Genomic DNA, 13525 nt, shown 5'->3' on the forward strand with positions numbered 1-13525 from the left:
ACAAGAAATCTTATGGATGCTCTTGCACAAAATCAGGGCAGGAGGAAGAGATGGAGAATGAGCCTCTGTGCTTCTAAAATAGAACAGTGCCGGGTGCGTGTGGGTGGAGGGAAGGGCGAGCTGACAGAGGAGCAGAAAGAACACAGAACTTCCCGACAACATGACGGGTCCATAACACGGTCTCCTCTTCCTCTTACAAGATGAAAAACACTCAGATGTGTGCCTGGGAACTAAAATCTTTTATTACGGGGGAGGGCAAGCTGACTCCCAGGACCTCCAGCCTTGGAAAGGATCTCACAGCAATCTGCCTGTTGCTTACGTGAGGCAACCTGGTCACCAACTAGCCAACCAGTCACCAGAAACAAGCCACTCTCTAAAGACTTGGGGCCCTTTCTCCCTTGTGTTACCGTCTCATCCAGTGGTTCTCAACCTTCCCACTGCTACAGCCCTTTAATACGATTCCTCATGCTGTGGTGTCCCCCAAACCATAACATTATTTCACTGCTACTTCACAACTGTAATTTTGCTACTGTTATCAATTGTAATGTAAATGTCTGATATGCAGGATATTTGATATGTGACCTCAAGGGGAGTCCTGACTCACAGGTTGAGAACTACTGCCCTATAGGACATATCCAGGAGGCCTCCAAAGCCATGTTGTTGACTGTCTTCTCATCCAAGAGTGAAGCTTTAGTGTAACAGAGCAGGTGTTAGATGTACTGAGAGGCAGGCATGGTGGCTCGTGCCTATTGGGTCAGCACTAGGATGCTTAGGCAGGAAGACGAAGAGTTCCAGGTCAGTCTGTGCTGTGTGTGGAGGATGAGCCGTGTTTCATTCTGAAAGCCATCTCTGACTCCTCCAGCTCTCACTGACATCTGCTTTAAAATTATAATCTTCTAAAACATTATATACATATAATTATTTACATAAAATGATGGGTTTCTTTCTTTGCTTCCCAATGATTTTAAAAATGTTCTGTGTGTGGAGGCCACATCACACAGCTGCTCTTCACAGCCCCTCCCATCACCCTGCACACAGAGAGCAGTTCAACAGTTTTATGCTTGCCTGATGCTTTCTAGGCACAATGGACTAAAATAAAACTCAGAAAAGCTACAGCCCCAAAGAGGTCAGTGAAACATCTCGAGTGCTGTTTGCACAGACAGCTGGGCCAACATTCTGAGAAATCCAGGAAGTGCTGTGCTCTTCTGGGCCTTGATTGAGATTTCAACCACCAACTTCCTGACCACTGCCCCCTTAGGACGTCCAATCCCTGAGGTCAAAGCAGAGAGCACCACTGGCGCTACTCAAACGGTACTGTCTGCAACAGCGACTGCAGGTTTATAAGAACAAATCTCTAACTGTTGGTCACAAGTTTCTTTTTTTCTTTTGCGTTGTTTGTGATGGGAACTCATCATGGCAAACCTTGAACTCAAGATTCTCGCTTTTATTTTTGAGTTATTTATTTATTGAGGTATACAAGTACACTGTGGCTGTCCTCAGACACACCAGAAGAGGGCAGCAGATCCCTTTGCAGATAGTTGTGAGCCACCATGTGGTTGCTGGGAATTGAACTAAGGACCTCTGGAAGAGCAGTCAGTGCTCTTAACCTCTGAGCTCCTCAAGATTCTCTTTATGCTAGCCAGCTCTTGTGTGCCTGGGCATGTGGCTTTATTTTCTTTTTTCTTTTTTTTTTTTTTTTTTTTTTTTGATACAGGATCTCACTAAATAGCCCTGGCTGTCCTGGAACTCACTATGTAGACCAGGCTGGCCTCACAGAGATCTGCCTGCCTATGCCTCCCAAGTACTGACATTAAAGGCTTATGGTCCATGGGACCATACTTGTCTTTAATTTTTTAACTTTATGTATAAGTGTGCATGCTTATACTTGTGTGTGCCAGTGACCTCAGAGACCAGAAGGAGTTGGGAGTCCCTGGAACCAGAGTAACAAGCAGTTATAAGCCTCCTGATGTGCATGCTGGAATTGAACTCAGGTCCTCTGGAAGAGCAGGATGAGCTCTTGACAGCCAAGCCACAAATCTAGCCCCCAATTCTCTGTCTCTGAAAGCTAGAAGCTAATTCTTGGAACTATAATGTAAGTTTTCCACAGAAAGGTACTAAAATAAATCCTGACCTCTAGTTCTGATTTTGACATCAGGAGAACTCTTTGCAAATGAAGTCACCCTTAGGGCTGTGACAGAGTCCCCAGCAATCCTTGGAAGAACAGAGGGACATTTACAAAGACACTCAGGAGGAAGCCAGGTGGCATGAGTCAGTATCAGCCGCATATTCTCTGCACTGTTGTGGTTGCTGGATCACTGGATATCACACCCCAAACTCTACATATCCCCACCAAGTAGTTAGATAGGGGGTGCAGGGCACAGATGGCTCAGCAGGTGACACACCCACTGCTAACCCTGAGGACCTGAGTTTGAACTCAGGATCCACATGGTGGAATGCAGACAACTGACTTCCTTTGAGATGTCCTTTGACATACACATGTGTAACTGTGGTACATGTGTACATTCACAATTACACAAATTTTAAAAAGTAATTAAAAAACAAAAACTTAATTGTGAATCCTATATTACTCTGGCCCCAGAGCCCCAGAGGCACTAGGAGGCTAAGAAGGCAGGAACGGCAGAGGGCCGCTTTTACTGTCACCTTTGACTCTGTGGATGTTTAGCGGGTCCCTGTCATGGAGGAGGGCTGTTTGTGAGAGCTCACAAAGACTATGATATAACGGAATAAAAGCTGGGCCAGGAGGGCTAATGGAAAGCAAGACTGAATCGAGGAGATAGGCAGAGAAATTCAACAGCTTGTGTTTGTCTGATGCATTGGGACCTGGCAAGTCAAAGCTCAGACCAAATGCTATTCAGTCCTCAAACCATGTCCACTGAAGGTGATCCAGGCCTGTTAATGAGAGTTTAAAAGGCTGGCCAGCTCCACTGCTACCTAACTCCCTAGCCTGAGAAAACCCACAGGTTGCTGAAGAGATCAAAAGGGGACTCTTGCCGCTCTAGGGGCAGGAGCTGGGAAGACTGCTCAGTGGTTGTCCCTGTCGTGTGTAAGGAAGTGTGTGTATGAACATCAGTATCACCACCACCATCAACAAACCAGGATACAAAGACCATCCCCAGAGGAAAACACAGCCCCAAGTTCATCCTCTGGCGTCAGAGGGTGAGATAGAGGCTCACGACAAAATGAGAACTGGTTTCCTAAGTGAGATGACAGCTTGTCAGCACACACTAACAGTGACCACAGTCACCCTTCAGCTGCTCCTCAGTCAGCAGCACTAGACAAACTGGAAAGCTGGGACTGCTCCTGGCAAGGCACATCAGTTGTTAGTTTTAGGTGCTTACCATAGAGAATACTGCATTTCCTGCGCTTTAGGGGAACAATCACAATTCTCCTCCGAGGAATCAGAAAGAGGCTCTAAGAGAAGAGCTTGCTGAAGCAGGGATTGTGGTTCATGCCTGTAATTCTAGCCCTAAGGAGGCTAAGGCAGGAGGATCACAAGTCTGAAGCCAGCCTAGGATACAAGTTGAAACTGTCTCAATAAAACAGAATAAAATAAACAAACAAAAAGAATGGAGGTGCAGATGAGATAAAGTGGTTAGAGGTGCTTGTGGCCAAGTCTGACCACCTGAGTTTGATCCCAGGATTCTGACTCCCACAAACTTGCTATGCAGACACAAAACATTCACACAATAAGTAAATGCAGTAAATTTGTTTTTAAATAAAGATTTTAGGTTTTTAAAAAATGGGATGAAAAAAGCTACAGAAACATCTCCTTAAACCCCCTGATCTCTGAGCTCCAGAGAGAAAGGGTTAACTGGCAACCTGGCAAAGCTGACAAATTTTGTTGAGCATATTAGCTCAACAATGTGGGAGATCAGCAGAACCAGCCTGCCAGGGGCAGCCGGCACCCTGAAATAGGCCTCATTTGCTTTTAGTTTCTTTTGCTCTCCAGTTTCTTCTCTTTGAAGCAGCTCTTGATTAGTTTCTTTTTAAACTGTCATTTAATTAGGAAACGTAATTAGAATACTTATTTGATAGCAGTGATGAGAGTTCTCTTCACTTCTGCTTTGATCTAGTTTTGAAAAAACAAAAGCCAAAGAGAGAGATGGAACAAGTGCCTGAAAGACTTTCCCAAGAGCTCCGTGCAGCAAGAAGTCAATAAAGAGCCTGGACACAGCCGCTCTGAGACAAAAGGAGGAAAAAGCAAGCAAGGAAATCTTTGCAGAGTTTACCTTCTGTCCTAGTTGCAAGCAACTGTCAACCTGGCACAGCCTAGAGTCATCTGAGAGGAGAGCTAACTGGATTGAGGAACTAACTGTCTAGATCAGATTGGCTTTAGGATGTGTTCTGAGTGCTGATACAGGAGAGCCCAGCCCACTGTGGGCAGCACTATCCCTAGGCAGAGGTTGTATAAGAAAGAAAACTACCTGGGGAGCAGTGGTGTGCACTTTTGTTGTTGTTGTTGTTTTTTGTTTGTTTGTTTCTCTGTGTAGCCCTGGCTGTCCTGGAACTCACTCTGTAGACCAGGCTGGCCTTGAACTCAGAAATCCACCTGCCTCAGCCTCCCAAGTGCTGGGATTAAAGGCGTGCGCCACCACTGCCCAGCCAGTGGTGGTGCACATTTAATCCTAACACCTGGGAGGCAGAGGCAGCTGGATCTCTGCCGCATCCTTGCCCTTGGGTGACAGAGGCAGGTGGAGCTCTTGTGAGTTCAAGGTGAGCCCAGTGCAAGCTCCAGGCCAGCCAGAACTGCATAGTAAGATCCTATCTTTACAAAAGTCCTAGTGGTTCTTCTAGAGGACCCAAGTTTGGTTCTTAGCATCTGTACAGGGTGATTCTATGGAACAGATGTCCTCTTCGGGCTTCCATAGACAGCACACACATACACACACACACACACACACACACACACACAAGTGTGAAAACAGTGGAGGAGCGCTGGCTAAGCCCAAGTGAAGGAGTAAGCCCCCAGGCAATGTTCCTCCATTGTTTCTATATGCTCAGGTTCCTGTCCTGTCTTTCCTCAACAATGAGGGACCACAGTTTCCATTTGTTTAGTTATTTACATTGTTTTGAAATGGTCTTACTCTGTAGCTTTAACAGGCCTCAAACTCCTGGCAATCCTCTGGCCTCAGCCTCCTCAACACTGGGACTACAAACACATGCTACAATATACACCCGTTAATCCCAGCCCTTGGGAGGCAGAGGCAGGCGGATTTCTGAGTTTGAGGCCAGCCTGGTCTACAGAGTGAGTTCCAGGACAGCCAAGGCTACACAGAGAAACCCTGTCTCGAAAAACAAACAAAAACAAAACAAAACAAAACAAAAAAAAACCCCAACAATATATACCCGCAAATTTTCTTAAGTTTCTTCATAGGTAGCCGGGCAGTGGTGGCACACACCTTTAATCCCAGCACTTGGGAGGCAGAGGCATGCGGATTTCTGAGTTCGAGGCCATCCTGGTCTACAGAGTGAGTTCTAGGACAAGCCAAGGCTATACAGAGAAACCCTGTCTCGAAAAACCAAAAAAAAAAAAAAAAAAAAAAAGAATGTGAGTTCCATCCCTGGCACCCACATGGTAGAATGACAAAATGACACAGTAGTCTCTCATCCTCCACAGATGCATGCAGTGTGTGCATGCGCATGTGTGTGTGCGCGCACACACACACACACACACACACACACACCCCTTATGTGGCTCAGAGGGTGTTGAGGGCTCACTACTATGTGTAACTTCAGGTCCAGGGGACCGAAGCCCTTTCTGCCTCCCTAAGGTGTGTGCACACGTGCACATACACATAATTAAAAAATTTTAAACTTAAAAAAAACCCTAAGACTGGAAATGTGCCCACAATCTTAGAACTAAAGAAGAGAAAGCAGGAGAACTAGAAATTCAAGATCGTTCTCAATACAAAATGAGTTTGAGGGCTGCCTGGGCTACACGAGACCCTGAACTAACTAACTAACCTTAGGCCAGGCACTTCAATATTTGCTTTAACTCACTAACACCTACCTACTAAGCACTAAGCATCTACAGAACATAATCCTTGTTCTCACTTAACAGCCCATGAGACGGAGACCTGGACACAGTAAGTTATCAAAACATTATTCACGGCTATCATAAAGCTGCAGGAATGGCGTCTGTAAAACAAACGGAAGGCAAGCTGGGGAAAACTAGCGGGAGACATGAAGAAAGGACAGGGAGGGAGACCTACATCCAAGTGCTCCTCTCCCCTCAGAAGCAACCAGAGATAAAGAAACTTGCCCAAGATCACAACTATTGAGTACCTTAACCAGGTTTTAAAATAAAAGGTTTCATTTTGTTTTTGTAGATGAACTCTCACTATACAGTCCTGGCTGGTCTGCTACATAGAACAGGCTAGCCCTGAACTCACAGAAATCCACTTGTCTTGCCTCCAGAGCACTGGGATTAATGGACTGATTGCACCAACACACCTATAATTCCAGCACCTGGGAGGCAGACCCAGGTGGATCTTGCTTGGTGAGGACAGCCTGACCTACAGAGTAAGTTCCAGGACAGCCCAGGCTACATAGAGAAACCCTGGGGTCTGGGGGCGTTGCACTACCACACCCTGCTCAAAGCAGGTATGGATGACTCCAAAGTTCATACTTTCCCTAGGGTGATGCTGTCTCTTTACAAAAACCCCTACTTTGCTTTGAAAGTTAGAGGAAAATGTTAATTCTATGCATCAGAAGTAGATCTGCTTCTGACCAGGACCTTCATTTGTCACGTGCCACCTGCAAACTACTTCATCTTCACGGACCCCATAGATTTGGTATACTAATATAATCTGCTCACTCCAGCCATATCCTGTAATAGAACACCCCTTGGGGGGGCACTCCTAAAGATTTTGAGGAAAGGGAGCTATCACTCTCTGGTACCTCAACTAAAAGAAAGATCTTCCTGGCAAATAGGAGAGTTTTGGTTTTCATGCTTGTGACTGAACACCAGGGCCTGCGACATGGTGGGAACATGTTCTAGGGCCAAGCTATACCTCAAATCTTGGCAAAGTTTTGTAAACTGCGGTTTTTCAGCGCACAAAACCTATAAAAAATAAATAAATAAAAAGGCTAACACTGGTTAGGGTGACATTTTCACCGATTAGGGCAACATTTTCACAGAGAAAACTAGAGCAGTTACAGAATAAAGAAGGAAAAAGTTGTGCTTCCACTTCTGAAGGGACTTCACACTCAGCCCTCTCATCTGAGGGATTTTTCCCTCAAGAGGCCTGTCCTGTGTTCCTCCAGCACCTACTTCCTCCTCCTCAGCTCTTCCATCCTTCGGAATAGCTGGCTGAAAGGAGGCTGTTACAGTCGAGCTGCTGTGAACTACAGCCAGCGAACAGTCATGAAATCAAATTTGGCGAGCTTCCTTTTCTGCCACATTCTTGTGATTTTTTTTCCCCCCATACTGGTTACAGAACAAGAGGCTGGATCTTTTTTTAAGCCTAAAACTCACCATAGTCAGATTACTGGTCATTTAATCCTTTGCTCAGCCATCTTTAAGATAGAAGAATAAATAGAGTGTAGCCAGAGGTTACAACCTTTTACCTTCATCTCAACTTTAACTGGGGTAAGGGGAAAGCTAAGAGCTGCCACTTTACAGCTAATGACAAGTTGCCTATAACAAAATCTGGCTATAAAATAGAGACTACCACACACTCAGACAACTACACACCCACAAGTGTCTACACAAAAAGTATACATATGTGTAGGGTGTGGGCATTTAGGGCGGCAGAAAAATAACGTGAACTTAAATACATCACTCCCTGTGACTGGCTTATGGATGCACTGATTTAGAGAAACAAAGACAATACAATTCCTCAAATATCTGGCCCATTTCTTCTTCTCCAGTAACAAAAGACAGCAATTACTTATAGTAAGACCCTGACCTACACGGTGGCGTGTAACAGGAATCTTTACACCTGAGAGGCAAGAACATCACTCCAAGCTTGGGGTCAATCTGTTCTACATTGTACATCCCAGGCCAGTCATAGCTACACAGTGAGAACCTGTCTCAAAAGACAAAACAGAACAAACAAAAACCCGAGAAGACCCTTAAGTACAAGATGCACAGTAGTGCCCGGCAAATATCACATGTTCTCCAAGAAGCAACATCAGTTTGTTGAAGCTTTGAGGTATTTCATTAAATTAACAAAGTAAAGGTACAATGAAATTGACTCTAATAATACCCACCGATTATTTGAGGCAACAGGCACTGAATAAATCAAAACATCATCACATCGCTAATAACATAGGATTCATTGTGAGTTTATATTTTGGAGTTGTCTGGCAGTTATATTTTATAACATAATTATATACATGGCTTGTATAGCCTAGTGAATTTCCTCACTGACCATGAACTACCACGAAATGTTTTATTATTAGATTATTGCTAGTCACGTTTCTCATACGCCTTTATAAGTAACGTTCCTTCTGAGCTGCAGTTTCTAGATTGCTCTGCGTTGTGCTATTGAAACCCACCGTTCAAAATGTTCTTTTCCCTCATCGTGCCTGAGACAAGGGAGTGGTACACTACACAGAACTTTTATATAATAAAAGTATTGCATGTCTCCGACCCTTAATACTGAGCACCCATCCTGGTAAATGACAAAGGCAAAAACCAATCGCTAGGCAGGATCTTAATGACTTAGCCAATAAGAACATGGGGGTGGGGTTAGACTAAGCTCCCGGTGACTTCCCCGCACCCCAGATACCCAGCTTGTGAGAGACCGGACAGGAATTGGGCTACGATGATCTCGCTACCTCCTGTTGTGGCTGTTGTCCTCCTCGTTCTCGCAATCGCTGCAGTGCTCATGGCCGTTTCCATTCCCTTCCATCATCAGTGGCAGCGAAGGTGCCGGCAGCTTCACTGCTGTCTCACTCTCATCCGCCATCTTGAGTTGCGAGAGCCGGACTCCGCGCCCCGCTACATGGAGGGCTCCTATTGGACAGGGGAAATGCGCGCTGTGTTCTGGGTTTTGTAGTTTGTGTGAAGAAATCTGACACTAAGGGTGGCTTGTTCGCAAGAAACTGCGCCGATGTGGACTACAAAACCCAGAAATCATGAAGGAACGCTGCCTTGGGAGGAGCGGGCAGCAATTCCAGAAGCTCCTAGGTTTAGCCGCACTCTGAGACGAAGGGAGCTATACGCCTCGCAGGGTGGTCGCGGGGCATACTGGGAGTTGCAGTTCCATGTTGAATTAGAGTTTCACGAGTGAAGGGCTTGCAAAGTCCAAGGTTTGCAGCGCACCCTTGGTAATCACCGGGCCACAGGTGAGCCGTTATCGGCTACCGTTAAGAACCGTTACCATTCCTGGGTAAGTGAAAGACACGGAGGTCCATGGCTACGATTTTGCAGGAGCTCAAATGCCCTTGCAGAGGGCTTTCCTACCGGAAGCCAGGTTTGCTCTCAGCTGCCTTCCCTACTCCAGCCTTTAGGCAAACCATGGTTCTTCGGAAGTCTAAAAACCGGAGGCAGTGGATTGAGGAGTGTGGAACACTGACCCTGAGTCAAAAGACTTGATTGCTTGCAGGCGTGGCTTACCATTCCTTGGCTTCTAGTTTTGCACTGAGCTCTTTTTACATTATTCCTTTGATTCCCCACTAGAACCTTCCATTAACATGTCTCTCTTTTTTTTTAAGATTATAATAATTACATCATTTCCCCACTTCTCCTTTTCTTCCTCTAACCCCTCCTATATACACCCCCCCCACACACACTTTGCTCTCAAATACATGGCCTCTTTTTCTTTAGTTGTTGTTACATGTGTGTGTATGTGTGTGTGTTTTCCTAAATATATAAATACAGCCCGCTCAATACACATAGTTGTATGTATATGATTTCAGGGCTGATGTGCCTGGGAAGAACTATTTCTTCACCCATTTTTAGCCTTCCTTAATTGCCTGTAGTTCTTAGTCTAGGGCTGAGGCCTCGTGAGCTTCCCTACCCCCAACATGAGTCTTTAATGAGCACTTACACACCAGGCTCTAAAGTAAGGCTTTTTGTACATGAATTCATATAATTTTAACAAGCTTAGAATGTGTATGCCATTATTATTCCTTTTTCACAGATGAAAAGACTGTTCCAGAAAAGTTGGTACATTGTTTGTAGGCGGCCAAATCTGTTTATAAATCTGCACCTACCTACTCTGTGCCCTCTGTAATTCTTTACCATCACACCAGTCACAGTGTTGGATCCAGGCAACTGCCAAGGAAATATCAATTATAGGAAGGCAACTGCGACATCTGTCTTAAAATTGCCTGACTGCTTCAGTCCCTCTGGTCTTTGTCCTGTAACTAGCTAATCTAATCATAATCCTGAGAAGATAGCCCAAAGACAAGGGCTGAGAGGCTTCCTATTTGTGTTTGAGTATGGTGGGTGGTGAGAAACTAGTTCTTACCATCAGAGAGCTACACAAAGGGAAATGACCTTTGCCTTTGCAAAACTGAACAAGGGAAGGAACAATTCCCCTCTGACTCACTGAAAACGAGAAAAAAAAAAAAAAAAAACCCACAGAGCTAAATACAGCCAACTCCTCTTACTTGAGGGCAGGCCCAGAGAAGTGAATAGACTCCAGAGATGCAAACTATCCTCGGTCATGTCTGTGTGACTTTGGGAAGCAGTCAAAACTGCCCACTTGAGTTCAGCAGTCACCTATGCTCATTTCTTCAAAACCAAGACTACTCTTTAACATGGTATCATATTAGAATCAGGGCTAAGCCGGGCGGTGGTGGCGCACGCCTTTAATCCCAGCACTTGGGAGGCAGAGGCAGGCGGATTTCTGAGTTCGAGGCCAGCCTGGTCTACAGAGTGAGTTCCAGAACAGCCAGGGATATACAGAGAAACCCTGTCTTGAAAAGACCAAAAATAAATAAATAAATAAATAAATAAATAAAAATAAAAAAATAAAAAAAATAGGGCTTAGTGGTAGAGAACGTGCCTAGCATGTGTAAGGCCCTGTGTTCACCATGCACTGCTACATCCAGCATATTCCATTTATTTATGTGTGCATGTGTGCATGCTTGCACTTTGACCCACTGAGCCACCTCACCGTCTAGAGGTTAACTTTTCTATTGCTTCCTTTAACTTAAATGCTCTTGTAAAGTAGACAGGAGAGGGGGCTTGAAGGAAACAGTACATGTCCCAAACCTTACCGATGCTCAATTGCAAAGCTTGAATGAGAACCCACCTCTATTCTGAGTCCCAGTCCTGTGTTGGCTTTTGCACAGACATGTTTTATGGTCAAGGAAGAATGAAAATAGAGGTTTCTGTGGGCCCTGCCATTCTGGAGTTCACAGCTTAAGTACGGCATTTTGCCTTTCCAGCTGTGATGGCATGTTCCTGTAACCCCAGGACTGTAGGCAGAGAAGGAGGAAGATAGCAAGTTTGAGGCCACCCTGAATTCCATAGTACTTTTCTGGCCTCTGTGGGTATCAACATACATGTGCACAAACCCACACACAGATATATAAACATACACGTAATTAAAAATAATAAAATACTATCTTTTAAAGAAGATTTCACAGCTAAGCCAGGATCACAAGTTTGAGGTCAGCCTGGGCTACCTAATGAAACTTTTTTTCTCAACAACAAAAAACAGCCAGTACTGATAAATGATCACATTTTTATTTATTGGGGTTGGGGGACAGGATGACAACAGTCCCTGTAATGGAATCCAGGCCCTTAGTCTGGGGAAAGGGATCCCGGAGAAAATGACAGCCGAGCTGAGTTTTCATAAGAGAAGCACACCCAGCAGGGCAGTGGTGATGCCCTTCAACCCCATGTATTAGCCAGGGTTCTAGAGTCACAGAACTTATGGTATGTCTCTCTATATTAAAGGAAGTTATTGTAATGACTTGCAGTCTGTAGTCCAACTAACCCATCAATGGGCAGCTGTGCACAGGAAGTCAAAGGATCTAGTAGTTGCTCAGTCCCACAAGGCTGGTTTTTTCATCTGGTTTTCTGTAGAAGTAGGTTTCAACAGATGTGCTGGCAGCCGAAGAAGAGTGAGCCTTCCTTCTTCCAATGTCCTTAATGTAGGTGTCCGTCAGAAGGTGTGTCCCAAATTAAACTGTGCTTTGTCTCAGGCTGACCTTGAACTCAGAGACCTCCTTGCCTCAGTCTTCTGTGATTAAAGTTGTGTACTACCTTGCCAGGGCCTAAGCTTTCCATGGCCACTGTGTCTTAATATCTCTATGTCAAGATCCAGGTCAGAAACTTGTATCTTCCAGCCTCAAGATCTGGATCACAGGTGTGCCCTCCAATTCTGGATTGTAGTTCATTCCAGATATAGTCAAGTTGACAACCAGGAATAGCCATTATATCCTAACACTTGGGTGACAGAGGCAGGTAGATTTCTGAGTTCAAGGCAAACCTGGTCTACAGATTGAGTTACACAATAGGCAGTGCTATTCAGAGAAATTCTGTCTCAAAAAGCAAAACAAACAAACCTCCAGCATACTTATTAGGGTAGATGTTCTGGGTAGGGTAGTGCTTTATTTCACTTTCTGTGTTACATGTCTTGAGGGAGACTGCATGTATGTATGTGTGCAAATGCACACACCCACAAATGTCCATAGAGAGGCCAGAAGAGATGTCATTCTCTGTTGCTTTCCACTTTAGGCCCTTGAGAAATGCTTTCTCCCTGAACCTGGAGTTGGCTAGCTGTTGTCAGCTAGATGGGCTGGCCAGAGGGATCGTGGGATGTAAGGGTTCTGACGTTGCAGGCACACATTGCCATAGCCAGACTTTGTGTGGATGCTGTGGAATTCTAATTGGGGTCCCAAGGATTGCATGGCAGATACCCTTTTGTTGTTGTTGTTGTTGTGGTGGTAGTGGTGGTGGTGGTGGTGTCGTCGGTGTCATCGTCGTCATTTTTGCTGTTGTTTAAGATAGGGTCTTAACTTTAGAGTCCTGGCTGTTCTGGAACTCACTTTATAAACCAGACTGGCCCAGAACTCAGAGCTCTCCATGTTTCTTCTTCCAGCTGCCGGGAGTAAAGGCGTGGGCCACCATGCGGAGCAGAGCAAATATTTTTTGAATTGTCTCCCCATCCCAGGATGGTGCTTTTTCACTACCATAAGAATTGATAAAGCGCCGGGCGGTGGTGGCGCACGCCTTTAATCCCAGCACTTGGGAGGCAGAGGCAGGCGGATTTCTGAGTTCGAGGCCAGCCTGGTACAGAGTGAGTTCCAGGACAGCCAGGACTATACAGAGAAACCCTGTCTTGGAAAACAAACAAACAAACAAAAAAACAAAAACAAAAACCAAAGAACTGATAAAGCTGTAGGTTGAAGGGTGAGGAAAATATTGCAAGTCAAGACTGGAAGCTCCGTTAGTGGTACAGGCCTGTCATCCCATCTGCTGGGGAAGGGGAACCATAATAGATCAATGGCCGCCTGCCAACTTAGTGAGACCCTGTGTAAAAATAACCAATACTACTGAACTAGAGAAAGCTCAGGGTAGGGAATTTGTCTAACATGC

The 13525-nt window shown here is 45.2% G+C and overlaps 2 protein-coding genes across 2 annotated transcripts in view; one reads left to right on the forward strand and one right to left on the reverse strand.

The window, feature by feature from the left end:
- Positions 1–8978, reverse strand: part of Nmt1 (N-myristoyltransferase 1) — a 35587-nt gene extending 26609 nt beyond the window's left edge. Inside the window, exon 1 of the mRNA XM_034507077.2 lies at positions 8806–8978. Within this exon, the coding sequence (XP_034362968.1) occupies positions 8806–8936 (131 nt within the window). The 5' untranslated portion in view covers positions 8937–8978. The remainder of the gene's footprint in view (positions 1–8805) is intronic.
- Positions 8979–9128: 150 nt separating this feature from the next.
- The window catches only part of Dcakd (dephospho-CoA kinase domain containing), a 36385-nt gene continuing 31988 nt past the window's right edge, over positions 9129–13525 (forward strand). Inside the window, exon 1 of the mRNA XM_034507079.2 lies at positions 9129–9359. The gene's annotated coding sequence lies outside the window, so the exon portion shown is untranslated. The remainder of the gene's footprint in view (positions 9360–13525) is intronic.

This window comes from Arvicanthis niloticus, chromosome 6 (genome assembly GCF_011762505.2).
Source record: "Arvicanthis niloticus isolate mArvNil1 chromosome 6, mArvNil1.pat.X, whole genome shotgun sequence".
NCBI lineage: Eukaryota > Metazoa > Chordata > Mammalia > Rodentia > Muridae > Arvicanthis > Arvicanthis niloticus.